This window comes from Chelon labrosus (genome assembly GCF_963514085.1).
Source record: "Chelon labrosus genome assembly, chromosome: 2".
In the NCBI taxonomy this organism is placed as follows: Eukaryota; Metazoa; Chordata; class Actinopteri; order Mugiliformes; family Mugilidae; genus Chelon; species Chelon labrosus.
The window spans coordinates 33,712,030-33,732,351 of NC_140338.1; the positions used below are offsets into that span (position 1 = coordinate 33,712,030).

A 20,322-nucleotide genomic window follows, 5' to 3' on the forward strand; every position below is an offset into this window, starting at 1 on the left:
CTATCATACGGTGGCCAGTTCTGCCTCTCCGCCGCTCTGCCAGAGAGGCGCGCGACTCGCAGGCGGTGAGAGCGAAGAGACGCGGCAACGGATGCCTGGAAGCTCGAGAAATCATTTTATTCGGACCGAATAAAATTATTGCTCAGACTTTTATCAGAAATATATGAGAACTGAATATTGATGAGTTTCAACACCTGGTGGATTTATTTCCAGTTTAGTGTGCCATACGCTTATTAGCAGCATTTTAAGATTCTAAAAATGCCAGAAAGGTAAGAATTGCTTTAACCCTCCTGTTATGTTAGGCTCCAGCACCCCTGCGACCCTTCACGGGACAAACGGTTACAGAAGGATGAATGAATGAATGTAATACTTGACTTGGTTAATCAAAGTGAATCTTAACTTCTGCACATTCCCTGTTGGCTTTTGGTGCCACCTTGTGGTCGCTAACCAAAGTAGATGAGGCTGCACACTAGATAGACCTGAATTACGTATTTTGCAAGGAGGGAAACAATTTAGTGGCGTGTCAGCACATTATCTCAAGCTGCTCTTTACTGATTAAGCAATTCATAAACATGTCTTAGACGAGAACGATACTTGACAAGCTGAAGCGCACTTAATGATGAAGCATTTTGGATTATAGCGTAATTAGGGCATTATAGCCACGTCTCGTGAGTAGGCTACCATTAAGTTTTCATTGAACAAGAGCATTGTCACCATTAAATTAAAACAATTTAGTAATTTCTTGACGGGGTGTAACTGGTTTTCTTTGGCCATTTTCTTGTTCATGTTTTAGCTTGCCGTAACGGAACATTCTTCTCAAGTTGTCTCAAAATATGGTGGACAGACTGTGCAAGTTAATGATGTAGGTGGTGTTATTTTGAACAGATTTGATTGACGTTAAAGCTGCAGTTTTGGGCGCGCTGCCAACTACTGGCCTTGCTTTTCCTTCGTTCTGTGAACTCTTTCTCAATAAAAGCCCCCTCCCTCGGGACCTATTTTTCTGCCGCTGCTCGTCAACGGAGGCGCGTCCGTTGTTTTAGAGGCGGGCTCTTATTGTGAAGGCGAGAGGAGGCCCGGTACAATGCTTAGTCACGGTGAGTTACTGCTTTCCCCCTCCTTCCTATGTGGCGCACAGCTCGGCAGACCGCGATGGAGGAATTGAGCTAGACTATGTGAGTTTCTTTTATTATAGAGTTTAGGTATCAGTAATGATTATTATTGACCGCATGGCTAAATTTGAAAGATGGACACTAGTAAGAATTTGTTTAGCTGTCGCTGTGTTAGCATGTTAGTGCGCTGATCGGCTCTCAGCCGTTACTCTACTGTCTATTATTAGGAACCTATTTCGCTGTCAGCTCTATTTCCGAAACGTATAACTTGTTATTTGTCGTGTCTCCGGCTGTTTTATCATGGGACCACACTTAGCTCACTCTCGTCGCAGGCCAAAGGGATATTTACCGGGCTCTGTTCCGTTTGTTTTCGCTGTGGTCGTGTAGCTCTGTGGATTATTTCGATCAAAACAAGCACAGAAATGATCTCCGTACATTTGTGAGCGGATTGGACGGTGCTTTGTGTGTGTGGGCTCTTCATATCAGGTAGATGGCGCGGAAATCTAACTCCATCAGGGTTTATGTAAGGTCTGTTCACTCCCGGGTCATGTTTTGGTACATCTAGTTCCACTGTTTGCTCGATGAAGAGTACACGATGTGTCACAGAAGAAAAAAAAAAAAAGACGGAGCAAGTTGTGTCGTGTTGATTTAACGAGTTTGATGGCCTTATAGCAATAAAGTGCCAGGCAACTTGTCACTTCTGTTGTTGTGGAGTTCCTCTTGAGAGACAGCCAATGATTTCAGGCCGTTTTTCCCAAACTGTGGTGCGGGGTCTGTCAGGGGTCCTTTACAAGGACAAATTAAATCTAATCTAATCTGATAATGTGTGTATGTGTATGGTTCATAGGTTTGACTTAAGACCCAGATGTTAACGCTTTATGCACCATTAATCTAAATTTGTCAAGTTTCAGACTGCAGCAGAGAATTGTTGTCATCAGGAGTCAGGCTGCTGCTAATTTTATTGATAACGGGAGGTATGTTTGTAGAGCTGAAACAAACGGTCTATACCAATATGATACCACAGTGAGAGAAACTGAATCATGTTGATGTAATTTTTCTGTTTCTGTTCCAGCTTCTCAATGCCCCTGTTTTATATCATTTGTGCACAAGACACAGAAAAATCATATCTTCACATTTGAGATGTTACTAGGAAATGTGACAGCAAATTGTGAAGCAGTTATCAAGGTGCATGCAGTTTTGTGTTTTGACAAATCCACTTAGTGTTCCAGCTCAGAGTTACATTCTGCAACAAACCCTTCTCATCTGGTGTAGTTTGGACCATACTATACTAGCCTGTGCCTAACAAAGCAAGCTAATGTGATAGTTAGTATTATTTAGTTATTGATCAGCCGTCAGAAATATGCATCAGACTTAGATCTGCAGCGCAGTAAGTTTCATGTTGCCCTGGGCAGTGAGCGAGTTGAGCAATATGTTCTCCTGTGAAACTATTTTACTCAGAAACGTGGAGGCAGGAAAGCTCAGCAGTAAATCTGCATGTTTCATATTACCGTACGACCTTCACTTGTTGACTACGTTAGGAGGAGATCCACAATTGGCTGCTGCCATGTCACCATGTGTCTGATTCAAAAAGTGCTCAGACATAATTTGATATTATATCATTTCAGATTAAAGAGCGCACAGTAATCCGCCTCCAGATTGTGAAGTTGTAAGGCGATATGACCTGACCTGTATTCTGCATCTTCTTAGCACCTTCAGGTAATGATTGCTGTGTGGTTCTCACATCTTATGGGCTTTGTTATATAACTGTACAGCTGTGTTGTTGCTGAGTAACTCTGACTCTTTCCTGATCACTGAACACTAACAAGACAGTCACCGTCTGAACTATGTACTGCACGTCACTCTCACAAGCAGTTAATATTCTGTAAAGAAGAAGTTGGGATGACAGTAAAGTGAGGGGTTCATTGGACATGTCATACAATTTTCTTATCAGACATGAAAATAGGAGATATTGTGGTTTGTTTATAATGAGATATTGTGATCATTAGTAGGAGAAAGCCCGGAACCTAAGTCAACTGCAACAAGAATTGCTGATAGGTAGTCTCTTGGCACTGATAAACGTTAAAAATAATGGAAACACGTGTCAGTGCAGCACAATATAATTCAATATTACTGCAAACCATAGCCTCCAAAATGAAAACACAGTTGAATCAACAGCTCTGTTATTTGAATGTGTGTAATGCCATAACCTTCATGAGGGCTGTTAATTATGCTTATCTTATTCGTTTTCACTACCTAACTACCTATACCTAATGAACTGGCAAGTGAGTGTATGTACAGTATAATATACATGCAAACTCTCTCTTTCTCTCTCTCCCTCTCTCTCTCTTCCCAGTTGTCAGCGGAACCAACTGCTTCCCAGTAAACACAGGGGTGCAAACTAATTCCATCCGTCTCCGGAGAAAGCCATCAAACTCCCCCCACCCTCCATTCCTAGGGGCTCCAAATTACATGCATGACACTTTTGGCAGTTGACCCTCTTTTTGCCCTCTCACAGTCAACAAGCTTTGAAATGCCTGTGCAGCAACTGACTCTGAAACAATTGGCTGAAATATACTATTGCTGATCTTGTTCATCAATGACGTAATAATGAATCTCATTCAATATATCTCATGAATTGCTTCACTGAAGACATTTGAGCAATCCACATATATTTAAACAAGACGACAAGAGAGACAAACTGGACTGTACTGTCTTCACTGTCAGGAATGATTGACAAGGCTCTGTTTCTGACATCAGTGAAGAGTGGAAAGAAAAACAGCTGTGTTGCCAATACAAACAGGTGAACCAAAAGAGTTCACTTCTCACCTTCATGACACATTCTTTTTACCGTTTTCTCTATTCCTGCAAAGTCAGAAGAATCCTCAACTTCTTCATTTTAATTATGTTGGAAGTACAAGTAACAGCACACCCAGCCACCAGTGACAGCCCGCATGTCCCTAGTAATGCCATAAAGAGCAGAATGGCTGGACACAAGTATTGAACCGAGCAAGAAAATCTTCATGTCTCCATAAATAAGATTTAACTGAACACAGAAAAAACATCAGGCAAGTCAAGTCAAGAGCCTGGAGCTTTCTGCAAAGCCGTCTGCCAAGTTCCTCTGTTGAAGCTCTTTTATTTTACCCATGCCCGCATGCGGTGCAAGGATGCCCCATAACACTGCCCACAGTTCTTGAGAAAGACTAAGGAGGAGGAGAAAGGGGAGGAGATGACAGAGTACCTGCCAGAATGCAAAGCGCTGGTGACTCCATCCACGCGCAATGGTCACCGCGTCTTCAGCTACACTCTAGAGAGCCACACGTCGGCTGCCTTCGCCATAATGAACGAGCTGCGGCTAGAGCGTCAGCTGTGCGACGTCACATTGCGTGTACGCTACCAGGACTTAGAGGCAGTGGACTTTGTGGCTCACAAGGTGGTGTTGGCGTCCTCGTCCCCAGTCTTCCGGGCCATGTTCACCAACGGCCTGAAGGAGTGTGGTATGGAGTTAGTGCCCATCGAAGGCATTCACCCCAGGGTTAGTAGAATTTCTTTGTTTCTACACAAAACAAAGAAATTTTTTCTGCACCTTTTACCTTCTCCCTCAAATTACATTTATCAAAATAATGATTAGAAGTAGATTGTATTTTATTTGCCTAAAAGTGGAATACAATAGTTGTTTAGTGTGATCACCACCAAAAAACACTGAAAACCTGTGATAATAGAGTTTAACTTATTATCTTGAAGGCAAGGCAGCTAACATTAGCAACTGCGCTAAGACAGTGACAGTGACAGTGGAAAGGTTACAAGTCTTATCACCAGTGTTAAGTTTTTGTGTACGGTTATTTCCTCTGCAGTGGTCATAACTGTGACTCTTCAAAATGTGCAGTCAACAAGTGTGAGTTTTATTGCTAACTAAGTCTACTGAGTCTTCAGTGTTTTTCTAAAGGAATGTTTGTCAAACCTAGCAACAGTAACATGGCAAGTTGGGACTTGAGAAAGGTCTAGTCTACTGGTTAGTGGTCAGCAGATCAACAAACAAACAGGCCAACAAAAGGTGAATTGCTGATGTAGAATTAGAGTACAGTCTCAGATGATTGTAGTGGTTAAAATAAATTGAACATCAATTCATGACACACAGGAAACACACATGGTAATAGTATCGGCGACTTGTTGGCTCATGAGATGGTAATCTTTCTTTTCCTTCCTGAGAGAAATGATTGAACATAAACTCATAGCATCTACAGCTTTTTTGCTGTACATTGATCTTCCTTAATCCAGTCCCTCTATCTGCACCTCCTACCTTCTCCCTCAAAACTGCCTTACCTTTCCCCTTATCTCTTATCCATCTCATCCATCTAGGTTATGGACAGACTGATAGAGTTTGCCTACACAGCCAGTATCTCTGTGGGTGAGAAGTGTGTCATCCACGTGATGAACGGTGCCGTCATGTACCAGATAGACAGCGTGGTCAAGGCCTGCTGTGATTTCCTCGTCCAGCAGCTTGATCCAAGCAACGCCATTGGCATCGCAAGCTTTGCTGAGCAGATTGGTTGCACGGAGCTCCACCAGAAGGCCAGAGAATACATCTATATGAACTTCAGCCAGGTACGGCTTAAGCAGTATCTCTAATCAAAGCTGTTCTGTCTACAGTCAAAGTCTGCTGGTTTGTTTTTGCCAAAAAATATTCTGTCTGAAATGTATAAAAGGTTAGGTTTAGCTTGTGTAATAGCCAAATAAACCTTATCTTGTAACTGTATTCTTTCCTAAATAATATCGGTGTTTGAACAAATGTCACATAAAGAAATATTTTTTTGCAGGGGCTGTATTTGTTCAAGCAGTTTTTAGTGAAACATGGAGTTGAAACTTTGGCTATGTGCCTCTTGTTATGAACAGAAGTGGCATCCGTCTGGTGCACATGAAAGTAAGAGTTAATCCTTCCACCAATGTAATTGTTCCTTAAGGGCAAATAAATTGTCCATAAGTTTTAATAGCACCATTTAATTGCAAGTCCCTGATGCAGTATAAATGAGTTTCTTGTCATTTGGGAACCATTAAATGCTCATTCAGAAAGTTGATCAAAAAGTATATAAAATGGTATGGATTAACCATGATACATTATTAATATAGCTGCACAGCTTTTCACTGAAAGAAATGCTAAGTCTCTGTGATTTAAGTGACCGTTGGAGCACAACATTTGTGTGCAAAGCGTAATGTGGTGTGAGTAAGCTGCTTCACTTGTTCTATTGTGGTTTCTGCTGGCTCATTTTTCTGCTTCAGACTTGTGACTTTGAGCAATGAGAATGCAAGCTCTAAATCACAAAGACTATCGTGTGAGTTCCCCTGTTGCTGTAGCATTCCTGGCATTCCTGAATTTGACAGCACCGGGAGTGCAGCACAATCAAAAGAAAAGATGACAAACAAAAGAACAAATAACACTAAAGCAGAAAATCCAGGTCAGGCCAAAGATGTGTCACATGTATTGAGTCTCATATTTTTATATTTGCTTTAATTAAAGAAAAAAGGCAAACCAGATGACACATATAATGATTGCACACGCCAAAGATTTGGTTTGAAATGTATGAAGTCAGGCTTTCCTTGGTGTTAGTCGAAATAAATCTTGTTGTTGTTTTTCTCGCCTAACTAATCCGAGCATTTGACTTTTAAGTGTCACATGAAGATATTGCTTTTGACAACATTTAGATTTATTTTAAACAGACTTCAGGCATTGTTTACCAGGGTTTCCGCGGAGTCATTCATTCATTCATTCATTCATTCATTCATTCATTCATTCATCTTCTGTACCCGCTTATTCCTGTTAAGGGTCGCGGGGTCTGCTGGAGCCTATCCCAGCTGTCATCGGGCGAGAGGCAGGGGTACACCCTGGACAGGTCGCCAGTCTATCGCAGGGCTAACACAGAGAGACAGACAACCATTCACACTCACATTCACACCTATGGCCAATTTAGAATCATCAATTGACCTAACCAGCATGTCTTTGGATGGTGGGAGGAAGCCGGAGTACCCGGAGAGAACCCACCCAGACACAGGGAGAACATGGAAACTCCACACAGAAAGGCCCAGTCGGCCCATGGATTTGAACCCGGGACCTTCTCGCTGTGAGGCCCGCGGAGTCATAAAGAGTATTAAATTTGATAATGCAAATTTAAGGCCTTAAAAAGTCTTAAATACGAGCATATTTTGCATTGTACAAGTACATTTAGTCAAGTCTGAAATCCTTACGTCCATTTACCACTTCATTCGCATTTTGTTCAATGCGTCTGTGGCATTCACAGTTCCGTGTGTTCTGTGTAGTTCTTTATGAAATATAACTATTAGCAGTACGCCGAAATTAAACTACAAATGAGACCTGGAAGTGGGATCCAGTGTTCAGCCCGGTTTGGAATGTGTTGCTGCAACGAAGCGGGGAGATTTTTTCGTCACGTAACGTTTGTTAGCGTTATGGATTTTTGCCTCCTTTTGGATTCGAGACTTTTTCTGTCACATAACCTCGTTGTCAACTTGGGAAATGGGCAAATGTGAGTTTAATGATTGCTGACTTTGTAACGTGGAGTTGGAGAGAAGGTTAGCGCCACGTTTGCTAGTAGTAGGTTTCAACATGAAGTAGAAAGGCAGGAGACGAAGTGGAGGGATTTCCGCACAATACATTTATTAAACTGAACCAAGTTCTATAGCGGTCTACAGCTATGTGTTTCAAAGCCATTTAATTCCATTGAAGTACATTACAAAACTATGCATGACACATTGGAGGGTATTTCGTAGTTGAATGACAATACATTTTGTTATTTTGAAAGTAATGCTGGGTCTCTGATTTTCCTTATTTTTTGTACTTAGAGTAGGTCATAAATTTAACCTATAATGGTCTTAAAAAAGTCTTAAAATGTCTCAAATTTCACTTGCTCAAACCTGCAGAAACCCTGGTTTTCTGACAGTTGCATTATAATTTGATCAAAACGAGCATGACACAACAAAAATGATTAGCTGGCTAATCTATACTTTTATCTAGACAATGATAAATGTCTACAACAGTAGACTATTCAGTACAGTAGTCAAGGACTTATGGAGTTCTTATGATGTAATGGTAAATGCAATATCTTTGGGTTTTGGATTTTTATACAGACCAAGAAACTATTTAAAGACCTGATTAGTTTCAATATTTTACTTACTAAATGGTCACAAAGTTAATTAAGAAAAGTATCCTTTGATTCATTCACTGTGTTTGTGTTTCCGTCTGTATATTTAACTGATCAGAGATCTGCACTTGTAAATACATTTCATCTGTTCTCCTGCTTCTAGGTTGCAACCCAGGAGGAGTTCTTCAACTTGTCGCACTGTCAGCTGGTCACTCTTATCAGCCGCGATGAGCTCAATGTGCGCTGTGAGTCAGAAGTCTTCCACGCATGTGTGGCCTGGGTGCGCTACGACCGGGAGAACCGGCGACCGTATGTCCAGGCCTTACTCCAGGCTGTCCGCTGCCATTCCCTCACCCCCAACTTCCTACAGACACAGCTCCAGTCCCTGGACTGGGACCCACAGTGTAAAGACTACCTGGCTCAGATCTTCCAAGACCTCACCCTCCACAAACCCACCAAAGTAATTCCTTGTAGAACTCCCAAAGTGCCGCAGCTCATCTACACAGCTGGGGGTTATTTCCGCCAGTCTCTCAGCTACTTGGAAGCCTACAATCCCTGCACAGGAGCCTGGCTGAGACTAGCTGACCTGCAGGTACCGCGCAGTGGCCTGGCAGCCTGTGTCATCAGTGGGCTTTTCTATGCTGTCGGTGGGAGAAACAACGCCCCCGACGGCAACATGGACTCGAATGCATTGGACTGTTACAATCCTATGAACAACTGCTGGCTACCATGTGCACCAATGAGTGTGCCCAGGAACCGTATCGGAGTTGGTGTCATAGATGGCATGATATATGCAGTTGGTGGATCTCATGGGTGCATTCATCATAATAGTGTGGAAAGGTGAGTGAACTAGGCATTTAATGGTAGAGCTGATATTTTAAGAATAAGAAAACCTTTATTTGTCCCACAGTGGGGAAATTGCAGTTTGCAACAGCATGCAGAACTGACAGAGATAGAACAGATAATAGACATATTGCACAGACCAGTGTTATTACACCATAAAGTGTAATAATATTGCACATATTAGGAGTGCTCGCCATGGAGCCTAACAGCAGCAGGAAGGAAAGGCCCTCTGTATCTTTCCTTCACACATCGAGGGTGAAGCAGTCTGTCACTGAAGCTGCTCCTCAGTCCCGTCAGGTCACCATGGAGGGGGGCCGGACTCATCGTCCAGCATGGAGGACAGTTCAGCCAGAACTCTCCCGTCACCCACCTCTCCCACCGAGTCCAAGGGGCAGCCCAGGACAGAGCTGGACGTCCTGATGATCTTATCCAGCTTCTTCCTTTCCCTCTCTGCTATACCACTGCTCCAGCAGACCACTCCACACAGGATGGCCGACGCCACCATAGAGCCTGCAGAGTGGGGCCAGTTCGAACGTCTTATATGGCAGCGATCTCACGTTGCCCATGGTAACGTGAGATCGTAAGATATCATAGTCAATGCTGAATTTATCTTGCTACTAAATAGTCTGTATTAGCACATCCTGGTTGGGTATAGATAATAACAGCAGATACATCTGCTTTAGTGTTGCACGTGTGCTCTCAATTAAAGCCTGTCAGCATGTTGATATTGCTCTGGTTTGCCTTTGTTGATTGATTCAGTAATAAATTAGGCGCATCAGTGTCCAAAGTCCCGCAGTCACTACAGTGGAGACTCTGTTCTGGTCTATTTACTGTATTCAGTCTGTTCATGAAAGAAAAGACATGGGTTAACTTCCTGGTAATTGATTGACAATCTCCCACTTCCCGCAGTTTATTTTTAGTTTGCTATGAGGATGTTTTCCTCTAAAAGGAAATATTTTAGTGTTACACAACATAATGAGTGCTAAAAATAAATATATTCACCTCAGCATTAGCCTGAGGGAAAACACTTGTACCAATATTGTTGTGTCACTAAATCTAGAAGAATCTATTCTTACTCTGTCTGACAATTATTAAAAGAAAATGTCAATATAGCTTTTACCCAGACTGACACAGTTATTATTTACACCTGTAAATAGTATGATTGTTTGTTCAGACTCTTCTTAAGCCACAGTCCCATCAACATATATCACAATTAGTCTTCTCTAATGTACCTGTCATGCTGTGGAGTGATGAGGACTCTAACTTAGACTTAGAATTGCTCCACAATCCTTTGTCTGTAAGTGAATTTTGTAAATAATCTTAGTGCAAGGATGAAACTGTAGTCAGACTCTGATGTTGTTCCGCAAAAAGAAAATATTAACCAGGCAAGCCACAATGTCAGTGAAAGAGGAACATGTCAAACCTGTTTGGATGGTCATGTAATATCATAAAGAATAGGATTTACCGTAACTGAATTGTAAACCACAGTTACTGAGAAATGACACAAAATAATCTGTTACACATTTCCAACTGTCATTCATTGGGTTTCTCGCTCACAAATGCATTATGTTAATGCCTCAGCAGGCTAATTGAATGTCTTTGATGCGGAACTGAATAATCCTACTAATTGTCTGAGAACAAAAGGGAAATAAGCACTAAAAATTAATTATGGTGTTGGTTCTCCACAGGTATGATCCAGAGAAGGACCAGTGGCAGCTGGTGGCCCCAATGTTAACACGGCGTATCGGTGTGGGTGTGGCGGTCATCAACCGTCTGCTTTATGCTGTGGGAGGGTTTGATGGGGCCAACCGGCTCAGCTCCTGTGAGTGCTACAACCCTGAGAAGGACGAATGGAAGACCATGTCGCCCATGAACACTGTGCGCTCTGGAGCTGGTAAGAAAGAAAGGGGAAGCTGCCTTGTATCTTTCTTGATAAATCTGCGTCTCTGAAGGATGGTCATTTAAAAAATCAGTTTACAAAATTTCCATGTACACTACCGTTTTAGAAGACCACACTTTTTCCAGTTTTTTACTGAAAATTATTCAGTTTAGTGTCTCATTGAACTCCGAAATGAAAGCATAGAACAAATTTGAGTTGAAAAAGAGATCATGGAATCAATTTATAGACCAAAATGTATTCTAAACTTTTGACTGAGATATAACAGATGAACACACTCGTGGCATTCTTTCTACAATAGAAATCAAATATTCTTCAGAAAGTTCTTCCCAAGTCTGTTGCAGAAGTTCCCATAAATGTGTGGCACTTGTAGGTTGCTTGGCTTTCACTCTTCTGTCCAGTTCATCCCAAACCAGCTCGATGGGGTTTAAGTCTGGAGACTGTGCTGGCCACTCCATGTTTTCAAGCTTACCATCTTGTTCTTTTTTCCTGAGGTAGTTCTGGCATAGCTTGAACTTGTGTTTTGGGTCATTATCTTGCTGTAGGATGAACCTCTGACCAACTAGGCACATACCAGAGGGTATTGCATGGCGCTGCAGAATGCTGTGGTAGCCATTTTGGTTCAGGGTGCCTCTCACTCTGTACAAGTCACCGACCCTTGACACTGTGGAACCATCCTCTCGCCTACTCGACGGCGTACAAAGATCCTGCCTGATGAACCGAAGATTTGAAATTTTGATTCATCAGTCCATAATACCTTCTCCCAGTCTTCAATAATCCAATGGCGGTGTTTCATGGCCCAGGCGAGCCTCTTTGTCTTATTCTGACATCTTAGCAATGGCTTTCTTGCTGCAACTCGTCCTGTCAAACCAACTGTTCGAAGTCTTCTCTTCACAGTTGAAACTGAGACTTGCTTACTACGACCACTATTAAGCTGTGCTTGAAGCTGTTGTCCTGTGAGCCACCTATCGCGCAAGCTGTTAACTCTCAGAAACTTGTCCTATGATTCAGTTGTGGCTTTGGGTCTGCCAGACCTCCTCCTGTCAGAGTTTTGATGGTGAAGATAACTGTACTCACTGACACCTTGACTTTCTTTGCAATGTCCCTGTAGGAAAGACCTACATTGTTAAGTGTTATGATGGTCTGTCTCTCTTCCATTGTTAATTGCCTTTTTCTCGCCATTTTTGTAGCAACACACTACTTTCTGCAGTACAGTACAGTACTGTTCACCTGATGCTCATGAGGGTCTGGTACCACAGTCTGTTCCAACACTGCTTTTATGCAGACAGAGGGGGTTGTAAGTAACCAAGAAAAGTTGGAACACCTACAGTCAGGTCCATAAATATTGGGACATCAACACAATTCTAATCTTTTTGGCTCTATACACCACCACAATGGATTTGAAATGAAACGAACAAGATGTGCTTTAACTTCAGGCTTTCAGCTTTAATTTGAGGGTATTTACATCCAAATCAGGTGAACGGTGTAGGAATTACAACAGTTTGTATATGTGCCTCCCAATTTTTAAGGGACCAAAAGTAATGGGACAAATTAACAATCATAAATCGGATTCAGGTCAGGTGATTGACTCGGCCATTGCATAACATTCCACTTCTTTGCCTTAAAAATCTCTTTGGTTGCTTTCGCAGTATGCTCGGGTCATTGTCCATCTGCACTGTGAAGTGCCGTCCAATGAGTTCTGAAGCATTTGGCTGAATATGAGCAGATAATATTGCCCGAAACACTTCAGAATTCATCCTGCTGCTTTTGTCAGCAGTCACATCATCAATAAATACAAGGGAACCAGTTCCACTGGCAGCCATACATGACCACGCCATGACACTCTCACCACCATGCTTCACTGATGAGGTGGTATGCTTTGGAAAATGAGCAGTTCCTTTCCTTCTCCATACACTTCTTTTCCCATCACTCTGGTACAAGTTGATCTTTGTCTCATCTGTCCATGGAACAGCTGAGCAGCCAATTGTCTCATTACTTTTGGTCCCTTAAAAAGTGGGAGGCACATAAAGAAACTGTTGTAATTCCTACACCACCTGATTTGGATGTAAATACCCTCAACTTAAAGCTGAAAGTCTGCAGTTAAAGCACATCTTGTTCGTTTCATTTCAGATCCATTGTGGTGGTGTATAGAGCCAAAAAGATTAGAATTGTGTCGATGTCCCAATATTTATGGACCGGACTGTATAGGAACTAGTAGGACCAGCTTTCAAGGCTGATTCAACCTTCATTGCTGCAGAACAGCTTTAAATTGTTAACCCACTTCGTGTTCCCTGAAAGAAGCCTTTTTGTGTGATTCTGAAATGTATATTATTTTTCAGTTTTGGGTAACCAAACCTTTTTTTTTAACCTCTGGCTGTTCAGTACTTACCTTTGTACCATTTCAAGCTATTCATTGGAATTGCACGACTTGAATTGCAATAAATAACTGGAAAAATTAGGGTGTTCGAAAACTTTTGACTGGTAGTGTATGTTTTTAAAAGTTCTGTGTAAGGTCTTTTTTAACAGGCAATCTAATTTATGCTAGTGAGATCAAAAACACACAGAGCCAAGTAATGTCTCTGATTTCATTCCTGCCAGGAACCTTTTCATGCATGTCATACTCCCAAAGCAGTCTAATGAAAGTGGGAAAAAAAGATCTTAAAACCATTTGGAAATAAAATCTTTACCATGCACATGATACAATGTATATAAATAAAGATGACATGATACATCCTCGGAAGTGAATCTCAAAATGGGCACTGTCATGGTCAAGAGTCTGTGTGGTTGTGAGGATTGGAGTTTAATCTAAAAATCTAATCTAATATAAAAATAGGCACAACAATAATCTAAAAATAGGGACAACAGTACAACACAGTCAAGATGGCAGTGGGTAACTACATAATGTTCAAAGGGTATGTGCTGTATGTTCTGTAAGTGCTCACGTATAGGACTGACTTAAGACCCCAATATCACAAAAATTGCATCACCAATCCAAGATGTCAGCACCCAGTCCTGGAATGGCACAGTGTATGGTGTATTCACCAAGGAAGCGTTAATTATAGTTTGTATACTAGTAACAGCAGGCAAGCCAGCCTAGCAAGACCAGAGTGTGTCTTCAAGTATCCTTATTACACATTGGGGCTAGCAGTCGACAGGCTTGTTTTTCCCTTACACTAAATGAGTTTTGCCCACTCTGGCGTATACTTGCAAATTTGCGCCAATATCTAGACAAATTCAATTAAATTCAATTTTATTCAGTTTTATTTATATAGCATCAATAACAATACAAATTGTCTCAAGACGCTTTACAATACCCGGCCTGAAACCCCCAGAGCAAGTACCAAGGTAAGGGTGACAAGGAAAAACTTTTTAACAGGAAGAAACCTTGAGCAGAACCCAGCTTATATGGAGGGACCCATCTGATTGAGGCCGGCCAGGTAGAGACAGAAAAAGAGAGAGAAGAGAACAGCAGGAGGAACGAGATAAACATACATCTGTCATAGATACATACATCTGACTAAAATGTACACGTATCTAATCGTAATACAAGATATAACTAATGCGTGTTACATGACAGTTTGATAATGAAGATAAATAAAGCTGTTAGTGACAGCAATTGTTCTATTACAGGTGAGCTAGCTGCTATAATGATTTAATATAAGAATCTTCATTGATAACTAGAGGCCATGAAGACTGGGCAGGTTTGATGAAACCAGGATCACAAAGCAAAATAATATCTGAATAAACTTTGACTGTTTTTTTGTTTTTTTTTAGGTGTGTGTGCACTGGGTAATCACATCTTTGTGATGGGCGGGTATGACGGCACAAACCAGCTGAACACAGTGGAGCGCTATGATGTGGAAACTGATACATGGAGCTCTGCTGCCTCCATGAGGCACAGACGCAGTGCTCTGGGAGTCACTGCATTACATGGACGCATCTATGTAATGGGTGAGTATGAGTCTTTACCAGACACCGACTGTTAAAAGTAATGTCTAATTTATATATGTTAATAATTTGATTTCATTCACAATTGGGGGTTGTGAACCATTTGGTACATAAATGTCTGCATCAATAAAATGTGATCTCACTCTCATTTAAGCCACAACACTAAATCATCTTTGTTTATAGAGGATTTGTGTAATTGTGGACTGATGAACATCCACACTCGCCATTTTATGCAAATCAATAATTCTTGATTGCTTCTAAGATCTAATTTTTTGTAAAGCATTGATCACATTGTGAGTAACAAAATCAAAAAGTACAGTAGCTCTAACCCTCAACTCCAGTCTTGTGACCTTAATTGGACAGGTTTATTATCTCCTGGCTTACTTTTTGTCATTGGCTGCATGAATATGATTTGAGTTGTCACTTAAAACATAGTATTTAAATAGTTTATAAGTTTATATAGAAATAAAGCTAATTTCAAGCTAATCAAGGGTATTTTTTCACCACTGTCCAACTAACTAATATTAGTCTTTCTAACTTCATATATGTTTCCTAATATTATTGACCATATTCTTCTCAAAGGCTCTGTTTCATGGAGATAAATATGTTGCTAGTGAAACAAGAAAGTTTAGTTATTTGCTGAAAGTGCCTGTTCTGTTTCTACTAAATGCCACAGGGAAATCTGTTATAAATTCCAAGAATGGGAACCTGACAGAATAAATAAGGGATTTTCTCTTTTCAAAGCTAATTGTCAAACATGGCACGAGTCAGAAAATCCCTCTTTTGTAACATCAGATTGTGACATCGTAATGGAAAACATTAACCATTTGATTTAATTTATGGGCCCCGTAATCACTGTCAATGGCACATGAGTGGTTTTTATAACTGTGAGGCATAAATCAGTGTGACTTACTATATGAGCATGTCGTAATGGATCAGGCAAACACTGCAGAGCCTTATTAATGTTAATAATAACCTCTACAGGAGGTTACGATGGCAACACCTTCCTTGACAGTGTGGAGTGTTACGACCCAGAGAAGGACACCTGGTCAGAGGTGACACACATGACATCCGGGCGGAGTGGCGTGGGGGTGGCCGTTACTATGGAGCCGTGCCAAAAGGATTTGCCAGAGTGTCAGAAATCTGACCGGGAGAACTGTGCGGCATCACCAGCCTCTCAGTCAGCCAACTCTGGCATTCATAATGGTCAGTGGCACAGCGGGCCCTTCGGCAAAGGCACTTGAAGCTCATCACTTTGACGCCATCACACACTCATATACACGGATGAGCACCCTAAACTCAACTCTGTCTTCCCAAATCAAAAAAACCCTCGCAACTCGCATGAAGCAGAGGTGAGCCGAAACGCCACGCACTGCCTAACTGATTGTAGACATAACAGAAATATCAGTAGCATTTTATTTTAAAGTTGAATTGCTAATACTCAATCCATAATGTGACAAAAAGCATTTTATGTTGAGTATCAGCATTGAACTATTGAAATCAAGCATGACTCCCAGTACAGTTTCCAGGACCTAAAATGTGACAAATCTGACAGACCTCATGCTGTTTGTTCTGATGTGGCATTTTAAGCTCTCTTTTAGACACCGGGTTTGAGAAAAGGGCTGCGTACTGAAAAGGTTGTTTTATTGGCTCAACGAGTCATCTGAGGCTCTTTATCTTATTTAGAGCATTAGTTAAATCTGGTGGGAGGGGAAGAGTCGCCAAAGGCCTGTTCAGACCTTGCACTGAGGTCCGATCTTGGTAGTCCGATTGCAAGTGGCCATTGTAAAATACAGTTGTGAACACCCCCAGCACGCATTGAGAGATCGAATCTCTGACCACATTTGGAGGTGGTCTGGGCCACGTGTCCGCATTTGTCCACATTCCTTTGGTAGTGTGAACACAATGTGTCCTGAGTCGCATTAAAGACCTCCTACAATCATCGGTGGAGTTTTGCCTCATTCATTCAGAAAAAAACATACGGCCGCTATTAATAAATGATCACCTGAAAAGAAAAAAGCACCTTAAGTGATGTCTGTACATTAGTAATGAGAGCCTTTTAAAATATTCTGTCCTACTGTTAGCTAACAAAAAAAAAACTTACAAAACTTACTAAAAAGAACTTATGAAATGAACTCAACAAATGAAAGTATTTAATATGAGTACAAGAATGTGAATCTCTGTTAATTATTGATGTGGTCATGTTGATGAATGAGGAGCCGTGTGTGGTTAAGTTACGTATTTCCTCATTTACCAAGGTCTTTATTTACCTTTATTACTGGAGATTACGGTGCATATGGAAACTTCCAGGGCTGGAGTTATAATCTGAGTTTTGAGCGCTGTTCTCTGTTCTGGAGCAGCAATAGAGACCTATTAGAGACAGCAGCTGTTAAAATATTCTACCGAGCCCCTAATGATGTCAGAGTTTATTTGGATACAGAGCGCAAACCTGTGCTCGGATCTGGAGAGCTGGCTGGAGACGCATTTGGAGATGCATGTTAATGCCAGGTCTGAACACACGTACCTAAAGCTGGTCACTTACAATCGGATGGCCCAGATTGGACCTTAATGAAAAGTCTGAACAGACTGATGATAATCAGACTGCAAACAAAGAAAAGTGGCATTCGTCAGTATAGGCAGCAGAGTTCAAAGTGCCATTACAATGCCTGTGGGCATTACTCTTATCAGTATGTCTTGAAGTGATTGTGTTGGAGAGGAACAGACTAAGTCACTGTGTGGTCTGTAGAACTAGTGAAGTTACCCCTGGCAGCCACTAATGGAAGTTTACGGATGACAATGGGCTTCATGCAAGAACCAGGGGGGAAAAAAAGAACTCAGCCTATCCCAGCTGTCGTCGGGCGAGAGTCGGGGTACACCCTGGACAGGTCTCCAGTCTATCGCAGGGCTTCACACCTAAAATGTAATTTTTAATTTTTGGTAGACTAAATGATAAATGTCACTTTTCCTATAGCTATCACTATCACTAGAATGTAGTACAATTCAATTCCATCTACATAACCTTCATGAAGGCAGGATTTGTTGAAGGACTGTGGTATAGACCATTAGACCATTGTATTAGTATTTAAGTAATAAATCAAGTGCCAACAGTATACAGTCCATTCCCTATTTTCAACAAGGAAAGGCCACAGCAATAGTTTCTGTCTTTTTATCTGGAGCATAAAAAACTTTTCTTGGGCAAGTTGGTTTCTGGAGGCACAATATTAGGAAGATCAGGTCTTATGTCTGATTATTGAGAAATACAGAGAGATTTAGCTAGCACTGAGAAGCTTAAATCACTTTGAAATTACTCATAAAAACAAATGTTTATACAAATGGTTCTTGCTTGAGGCTCATTGTCTGTTTGTACAAGAAATGCAGGAACTTACAGTAACCGTGTAACAACAAATGTGTCCTTTCACTAATATACAATTACAATTGTAGGTTTATAAAATGTAAAATTGTGATAAATGGTGTTGGCAAAAAAGTGAACACTGCAGCAACGAGGGACTCTAGCACTGATTCTAGATTTTAAATATTTCTATTGAAAACGTTACAGGGCTATACACAAAAACAAAAGTGCAGGGAATGCAAATAAAATGTATTAATGTCTTCTCAGGCTCTCTGAGTCATGGAGGCACAGCATCATAGCATGAAGGAATAAGTTTTATTTGGAAGAAACAGAATATTGTAGTATTTCCAAACTTTCAAACATCTCACTAAATGTGTTTTATATTAAAAACAAAAAACACTAATTACTGACAGAGTTAAGGACCACCCACCCACCCACAGATGACGTTTTTTGGTTTTCACATCCACCAGACCTCAGAAACAGAAGTGACCATGATTTGTGCATTAGTGTTCAAATATTGTATGCTAATGACAAAACGTGCTTAAAGAAGCGTATTTGTAACAGCAATTTAAGCTACAAAGGTTTTTAAGTGACATTTTGTACATTGATATTCTTGTACAGCATTTCGGAGCTCACTTTTTTATTTATTTGCTTTTTGATTTCCTTGTTCCTCTGAACTGACATCAGCTTTGAATTGAATTGGACTCTGGTGTAGTGTTTTTTTTTTAATAACTAGCATGCATTGTGACTAAGTAGGAATGCCTGTTAAATGCTAATTTTTGATGTTTGTAAAAAAACAAAAAAGAAAATGCTTCACTTTGGAAGGGACTTTTTTCTGTCCAGTCAGTAGTTAGAATGAAAATTAGAATATTTAAGGTCTGCTTTGTACATTTTTTTTTTTCAGCAAAAAAGTCCTGTACAATAATACATTGTAAAATAAAATATATTGTTTATTGTACTGTTGAGTAATATTTTTGTTTTTTGTGTACATGACCTCTGAGAAGAAATGTAGGTCATACATTTAGCTTTATGCAGGTGTTCAGAGGACTGGTAATCAGTGGAGGGAACCAATTCTCCCTCATACTGTATAAACTCTCTTCAATTCATTCATTCATTCATTCATTCATCTTCTGTAACCGCTTATTCCTGTTAAGGGTCGCGGGGGTCTGCTGGAGCCTATCCCAGCTGTCCTCTTCAATTCAATTCAATTCATTTTATATAGTGTCAATAACAATACAAATTGTCTCAAGATGCTTTACAACATCCAGTCTGGAACCCGGCCTGAAACCCCCAGAGCAAGCCTGAAGGCGACAGTGGCAAAGAAAAACTTCCTTTTAACAGGAAGAAACCTTAAGCAGAACCCAGCTCATATGGAGGGACCCATCTGCCTAAGGTCAGCCGGGTACAGACAGAAAAGAGAGAGAAGAGAGAAGCAGGAGGAACGAGATAAACATTCATCTGTCATAGATACATCAGACTACAAGCATACATGTACAATCATGATGATGATGATACAAATACAGGATGGGGGGAGGGGAGAGAGGGACACAGTAGTTAACATGCTATACAGTAATAGCACAGAATTGCATGATTAGTGATAAAGAAGAAATTAGAGGACAGGAGCTCGGTGCGAGAGAGAAGACCATAGAAGACGTGCTTCAGTGCATCGTCCCCCAGCAGCCTAGGCCTATAGCAGCATAACTAAGGGATGGTTCAGTCCAGCCCTAACTATAAGCTTGATCAAAAAGTCTTAAGCCTGACCTTAAAAGTAGAGAGGTTGTCTGCCTCCTGAACCCAAACTGGGAGCTGGTTCCAGAGGAGAGGAGCTTGATAGCTGAAAGCTCTACCTCCCATTTTATTTTTTGAAATTCTAGGAACAGCACGTAGGCCTGCACTTTGAGATTGAAGTGATCTGTTGGGCGGCTGTGGCTCAGTAGGTAGAGCGGGTTGTCCACGAACCAGAGGGTTAGCGGTTCGATCCCCGGAATGTGCCACATGCCGAAGTGTCCTTGAGCACTGAACCCCCAG

At 41.1% G+C, this 20,322-nt stretch overlaps 1 protein-coding gene across 2 annotated transcripts; it reads left to right on the top strand.

Moving 5' to 3' along the window:
- The first annotated feature begins 1,074 nt into the window (after positions 1-1,074).
- keap1b (kelch-like ECH-associated protein 1b) lies at positions 1,075-19,259 on the top strand. 2 transcript variants are annotated; one of them, XM_084559835.1, is made up of 10 exons: positions 1,151-1,172; positions 2,015-2,083; positions 2,182-2,294; positions 2,735-2,825; positions 3,463-4,641; positions 5,466-5,711; positions 8,421-9,097; positions 10,789-10,994; positions 14,772-14,948; positions 15,930-19,259. In XM_084559835.1, the coding sequence occupies exons 5-10, from the start codon at positions 4,336-4,338 to the stop codon at positions 16,187-16,189; spliced, it is 1,872 nt and encodes a 623-aa protein (XP_084415961.1). In that variant the 5' UTR covers positions 1,151-1,172; positions 2,015-2,083; positions 2,182-2,294; positions 2,735-2,825; positions 3,463-4,335; the 3' UTR covers positions 16,190-19,259. The 2 variants fall into 2 exon arrangements, with proteins under 2 accessions (XP_084415960.1, XP_084415961.1); XM_084559834.1 differs by lacking the exons at positions 2,015-2,083; positions 2,182-2,294 and having other exon boundaries at positions 1,075-1,172.
- Positions 19,260-20,322: the final 1,063 nt, after the last annotated feature.

Excerpts from the sequence above, each read along its gene's own strand:
- keap1b (XM_084559834.1), top strand. The coding sequence starts at position 4,336 with ATGACAGAGTACCTGCCAGAATGCAAAGCGCTGGTGACTCCATCCACG. Across the intron at positions 4,642-5,465 it reads TCGAAGGCATTCACCCCAGG|GTTATGGACAGACTGATAGA; the intron begins GTTAGTAGAATT and ends TCATCCATCTAG. Across the intron at positions 5,712-8,420 it reads TCTATATGAACTTCAGCCAG|GTTGCAACCCAGGAGGAGTT; the intron begins GTACGGCTTAAG and ends TCCTGCTTCTAG.